The following is a 6,481-nucleotide window of genomic DNA, read 5'->3' as shown; positions in this document are numbered from 1 at the left end:
ATGTGCAGGGCGGGGCTGTTGTTCTCGCGCACCAGCAGCGTGTAGGCGCTTTGGCTGAAGGCGGGGGCGTTGTCGTTGACGTCGGACACCAGCACGGTGATGTTGTGCTGGGTCTGCAGCCTGGGGGTGCCCATGTCCGTGACCGTGATGGTGATGTTGTACTCGGCTTGCCTTTCTCTGTCCAGTGCTTTTTCCGAAACCAGAGTGTAAAAGTTCTTAAAGGTGGGTTTTAGAAAAAAGGGAATGTCATCTTGAATAAAGCAAATTATCTTCCCATTTTCTCCAGCGTCTTGATCTCGGACACTAAAAAGAGCAACTATGGTCTCTGAGGTGTTCTCTGGAATTGCCTTAGTAATTGATGACATGATAACTTCTGGAGCATTGTCATTTATATCTATTATTTTAGCTAAAAGGATGCATTCTTCCGAAAGACCCCCACCATCTGTCGCTTGAATATTTATGCTGTAGGATTGTATTATTTCAAAATCCAGGTGTGATTTTAAATAAACTTCTCCCGATATTGGATCTATTTCAAATGTTTTACGAATATCCTCTGATGCATGCAACAATGTGTAAGATATTTTCCCATAATTTCCTGCATCCAGATCCTTAGCTGAGATTGTGATAATCCAGGAACCCACTGGTGTGTCCTCTGTGATCTGTACCTCATAGAGCTTCTGAGGAAACTCTGGAGCATTGTCATTAATGTCCAGTACCTTGATAAGAACCAGAGTCGTCCCAGATTTGGGTGGGGATCCCCCATCCAGTGCAATGAGTGTTAATCTTAGTTCATTCTCCTCCTCATGATCTAACTCTCTGTCTAGGACCAATTCCGGGTATTTCTTTCCATCACCATTTTGTCGAGTTTTAATGTGAAAATGAGAATTAGGGCTAACTGTGTAGTTTTGGAGACCATTGTTTCCTACATCCAAATCTTGGGCACTCTCCATTAGGAATGTCGTTCCAACAGTAGCACTTTCTGAGATTTTCAAAAGTATTTCCTTGTCCAGGAATGCAGGGGAGTGATCATTTACATCTTTGACATGCAACTCAGCCTGAAAAAACTGTAAAGGGTTGTCTAATACCACCTGAAAATGCAAAACACAGGGCTCTGTGGAGCCACACAGCACTTCTCGATCGAGTTTCTTATTTAGGAGCAAATCCCCTGTCAGCAAATGCAGGTGCAAATGTTTTTCGTTATCATCAGACATTACCTGGGCCTCCCGTGAGGACAGTTCCTCGACCCCTAGGCCCAGATCCCTTGCTAGATTGGCTACAAAAGAGCCAACTTCAGTTTCCTCCGCCACAGAATAACGCAAAGATTCAAGACGCGCCTGAGACAATCCCAACAAAACAAAGAGAATCAGGACTTGCCTTTTCAGCGGAGCCAGCGCCCCTCTGATCTCCATGGTTTCTTCCTCTTGTGGAAAATTTTAAGTTCAGCCCTAATTCTGGATGCTGAATCTCTGATGTTAAAAGTAAGAACCCCCGAAAGCTACATGGACCTCCAGGAACTCTGTAGGTGAAGCTCCTTTCATAGCTCTCTTTTCAGTGGGTCCGAGGTTCTCTGTGTCCCTGAATAATGGAGCCCACAGTGTCTGCCCAAGCACTGTTTTCACCTTATCCTATAGCGCCACCATGTGTCTCTTTTGTATTTTTTTTCGGTTGGTAAAAATTTTCTTTAAACAAGTAATTCATAAATACATCTGGGATATTCTGAGACAAATCAAGACATATATCTTTACTTTTAAATCCTTCACTATATACTCTAATAGATAAGAACATTTGGAATATCACTACAACACTGCTATCACGATGAACAAATTTAGCAATAGTTTCTCGATATATTTTATACTAAGTTTGTGTTTGGTTTTCCCAATATGTTAGTTGGTTTGATGCAGGGCCCAAACAAGTTCAGTGCAATACATTTAATTAGGCTTGTTTTGAATGTCTAACAAGAACAATCCACGTAAATGTCCTGAGCTGAAGAAATAATATCTTATTCAGGCTATTTCTTGAGCAATGACAAGTTTATTCTCTCCTCTGCTCTCATAAATATCCGTTTAATTCCATTAGCTACAGCTAGTAATGTCATTGCCTTTTCCACTTATATATTAAAAATATATAAGGATATGGCATAAAGAAGTTAAAGGTAATCCTTGTCTTTAAAGAGCTCAGAGGCAAAAAAAAAAAAAGGCAGACATTAAATTAAAATATATCACAATGAAAACACCTACAGTAGATTCTGTAACCAAAACACCTTTGTTGAATACTGTTTCTGTCAAGATGTGATAGAAGTAGTAGGAGAAAGGGCTAAAGACACAGAAGTTTATGTTCTCAGAGGGAGACATTAAACTATCATTTTATAGTACAGTGCTTATTTCACAGAACAGCATGTAGCAATGGCAGTGATGATAGAACTGGAATAGAGGTGACTACCTAGGGACTGAGAAGCCATGTTAGATTAATTGGAGGACACAGGAGTGCTACCAGGATTTGAGATAGAAAAGAAACATAGACAATGTATTTGTAAGCTAAAGTATGATTATAATCTTTATTTCCTATTCTTTGTAAGTCTAACCAAAATTGGTATTTGGATTTTACTGATTAGATTTTTCAAGAAAATCTACTCCTTTAATCTGGATGATCTCTTGCATCTCCACTTTGTAAGTGACCTCTTCTCCATTGGACAAATTATATTGCTTTAATATAAAATGAACTGATGCAGATTTTTTTCCCCATACACTGTTTTAAATTTAACTTTCAACAAAGTATTTGTACTAACCTGGCAAGATTTGTTTTGAGCAATACATTTTAAGAGAACTGTTTGGTTATGAAAGGAATGCATCTATAACTGTCCCAGAACAAATAAGCAAACCAGATTAAGATAAAAATGCAAGGCCAAAACAGATGATTATTGTGTTGGGTATGCTAATAAGTCAATTCACTTATCTATAATAATAAGGGAAAAACTGACTGATTATTTGTCTCTGGGTGTCTGAACTAAAAGACCTGGCCACTCTCCATTAGAGTCAGGACAACTATACTATTTTCCACAGATTGACAAGTCCTCCTGTTCATGAAAAATGAAGCATCAGGACAGCTACCTGGTCTTTGTCTTTTTATTGTAAAAAAAATCTGATCAGTAAAAATCTAATCAGTAAAATCCAAATACCAATTTTGGTTAGACTTACACAAGAATAGGAAATAAAGATTATAATGATACTTTAGCTTACAAATACATTGTCTATGTTTCTTTTCTATCTCAGATTTTCTGCCTAAGCATTTTATTTTAAGATTTATTTATTTATTTATTCACACAGAACTGGAGTACAGGCCAGAGGCATGGGGGTGAAAGGATTCACCAGAGACAGCTTGGGAAGCAGAACAGGCAGATTGACAAAGTACACTGTTGAGGGGAGCAGTGGGCAAGACAGGAGAGGTCTGCCGCACCATGTGGGTCACCTCCCTGGCCCGGGATTAAACCCATGCTGCAGTGGCTGTAGCTTCATATTACTGTGCTTTAACCCATTGTACCACCAAGAAAGCTCTTATTTTATCTTTTTAGATTCATGTTTTTTTTTTTTTTGCATACAAGAACTGGGGTACAGGCCAGAGGTGCGAGGGGTGAGAGCATTCACCAGAGATAGAGTGTTGGACAAAACAGGATGATTGACTGGAAAACCCTGCTGAGGGGAGCAATAGGCAAGACAGGAGAGTTCTGCTGTGCCATGTATGTCAAATCCCTGGCTGGGGATCAAACTGGTGCTGCTACAATGATTGCAGATAGTTTCATAGTGTTATGCTTTAACCCCTTGTGTCACAGGGAGGCCCTGCCTGAGCTTTTTAATCTGCTCTTCACTCTCCCCAATAATGGAAGAGAAGGCCTGAGGACACAGGCCTCTAAAACCATTGCCACCTCCATTTTTAAGACTGTTCTGAGATATCACCTATGTAGAATTGTCCACCAAAAGTCTACAATTCAATGCTTTCAAATATTTTTACAGAGTTGTACAATTATCAACACAATTTGGAATACTTCATAAAAGTTCTTCCTAAAATAAACCTAAAAGGAATTAGTAGTCATCACTCCCTACCCTCCTTCCTACTATAGGTAACCACTAACCTGCCTATTGTGAACACTTCATATAAAATGTGATCGTGTAATAGGTAATATTTTGTGGCCTGCTGCTTTCAGTTGACATAAGATTTTTGAGGCCTGGGCCCTCCCTGGTGGCACAGAAGGTTAAAGTACAGCACTGAGAAGCTAAGGCCACTTCAGCATGAGTTTGATCCCTGCCCCAGATGTGATCCACATGGCATGATAGACCTCTCCTGACACATCCGCTGCTCCCCTCAGCAGTGTACTTTGTCAGTCAGCCTGTTCTGCTCCCTACTCTGTCTCTGGTGAATCCTCTCACTGCCCCTGCACTTCTGGCCTGTACCCCAGTTCTGTATGCATAAATAAATAAATCTTTTTTAAAAAAGATTTTTGAGGTCTGTCTCATGTAGTTGTATCATGTATCCATATTTCATTTTATTGCTTAATAATAAACTCTTACTATTATATAGCATTTCACAGTTTACCCAAGACATTTGGATTATTTCTACTTTTTTAAATTAATAATGCTATCATAAATATTCATGCTTACGGTGGCTTGTGTGTATATGTATACATATTTTTATTTGTCTTAAATAGATAGATGGAAATTGAATTTCTGGACCATAATGTATGAGAAACTGCCAAACTGTCTTCAAAAGTGACCTAACCACTCCATCTAAGGCATGAGTGTTCCAATCTCTTCACATCCTGGTCAACATTTGATATAGTCTGATCTGTCTTTTTCATTATACCCATTCTAGTGTGTAAAGTCGCTATTATTTTCACCTTCCATCTATGCATCTGTCTGATAAGAGTTGATAATGTTTTATACCTCTATACTAGTAGTTGTCCATCTTTATCCTACTAAAAGCAGTGAAGAAGTAATCTTAATACTTCACTTGGATTTATCAATATCTGTGGAGGTTCTGTTCTCCATATGAGCAGATTGTACTTGAGAGGATGGAGATAACTTACTCTGAGTTCCACTTCTGAAGATAGAAAATTGAAATTTAATTAACCTTCATGTACACAGTTGAATTCTGTTCAATTTTCTTGAAAGCAAAGAGTAATCAGTCCACACAGTACAAAAGAACTGCTAAAGAAAATGTACCTTTCAAAAAGTGTGAACATTGGATCATCTTGGATATGTGAGCAATTTATTTCCTAAAGTTATCAAGTGACTAATCCTCCATCCTCTACAATGTTAAGAAAATGTACCAAAACTTAAATCTTCAAGAGGTTGTTTCTGGCATTGGTTCTAGTCTGTGGCACTAAAACACTAAACCCACTTCCTTTCTCTCTCTACATCTACTCATTTTATCTATAATTCTTTGCACATCATGATAAGACTCTAGGGCTTAATGGAAGAACATTTCTTTTAATCATGAAGGATTTTCCTTCTTTACTGTAGTTAGATTCTGAAAGTTAAGAGTGGTTGGGTGGTGTCTGCCACAGACATCTAATACAATGGCTTGGAAAAAAATGTAAATATCATAACCTAATGGACTACCTTTTGATAGTTAGCAATCTTTTACATCTATCTCTCAAAAAGTGGTATTTGGACTTTGACTTGCCACTTTTGCAAGTCAGAGATTTCTATGTGTCCACAATATACTCTTCAGAATACATCCCCAGTCACTCTTCAGAATGAATAAGGAAGAGTGCTAAGAAAATTGCTTCCTGGCCTATTCCAACAAGGTGATTGTATCATAAGATATGATTTTTCAGATTTATATTCAACAATAATAAATATTATTAAATGTTAACCTAAAATGCAGTGGATGTAAAGGAAAAACATAATATTCTTAAATAGCAACTATTACTACCCATAAGAAAAACTACAAAAAAAAGAACCAGGTGAAGAAATGTTTGAACAATTGAAATTCTCCTAAAGAGCAGATTTTATTTTACCATAGCCATAATTACTGGTGAAATTTCAATTGAAGAGAGCATTGGGCAAAATATGATATGGTGTTATTTAAGGAGGCAAGTTAAGTACAAATTAAGACTTCCTGCTTAGAGAATAAGTTACCAGCTCATTACAACCACAAATAAACATTTACCTAAGAGTAAAACTGGGTAGAACATGCAAAATAAAAAAGAGAGAAAAATATACTTGTTTTGGGTGTAGCACTAAACACTATACAGAGTATAATATAAAAGTAAATATTCACTAAATATTGACTCCAAAGCTATGGCCAATGTTAGGATTCTCCTCCATTTCTTTCCCAGGGCACTGAAGCGGGAATTTGGGAAAAACTGGCTTCAAGAACTTGAACTCATCGGTCCCAGCGTCCCCCGAAAGACACACCTCATACTGGTAGCTGTGGGACAGCGTCCCGGCGCCGCTGACGTCCACCAGGTGGCCCGGGAAGTGGC

The 6,481-nt window shown here is 38.3% G+C and overlaps 2 protein-coding genes across 2 annotated transcripts in view; both read right to left on the bottom strand.

Annotated features, from left to right (window-relative positions):
- LOC101624796 (protocadherin beta-14) overlaps positions 1 to 1,556 on the bottom strand; it is an 11,226-nt gene extending 9,670 nt beyond the window's left edge. The window contains exon 1 of the mRNA XM_012727768.1: positions 7 to 1,556. Within this exon, the coding sequence (XP_012583222.1) occupies positions 7 to 1,409 (1,403 nt within the window). The 5' untranslated portion in view covers positions 1,410 to 1,556. The remainder of the gene's footprint in view (positions 1 to 6) is intronic.
- Positions 1,557 to 5,997: 4,441 nt separating this feature from the next.
- The window catches only part of LOC105853180 (protocadherin beta-10-like), an 11,898-nt gene continuing 11,414 nt past the window's right edge, over positions 5,998 to 6,481 (bottom strand). Inside the window, exon 3 of the mRNA XM_012727767.1 lies at positions 5,998 to 6,476. Coding sequence (XP_012583221.1) covers positions 6,276 to 6,476 — 201 coding nt within the window. The 3' untranslated portion in view covers positions 5,998 to 6,275. The remainder of the gene's footprint in view (positions 6,477 to 6,481) is intronic.

The sequence above is a fragment of the Condylura cristata genome, unplaced genomic scaffold (assembly GCF_000260355.1).
Source record: "Condylura cristata isolate star-nosed mole 26May11 unplaced genomic scaffold, ConCri1.0 scaffold00021, whole genome shotgun sequence".
Lineage (NCBI taxonomy): Eukaryota > Metazoa > Chordata > Mammalia > Eulipotyphla > Talpidae > Condylura > Condylura cristata.
The sequence above is the reverse complement of the archived record's forward strand: the minus strand, read 5'-3'. Positions and strand labels throughout refer to the sequence as shown.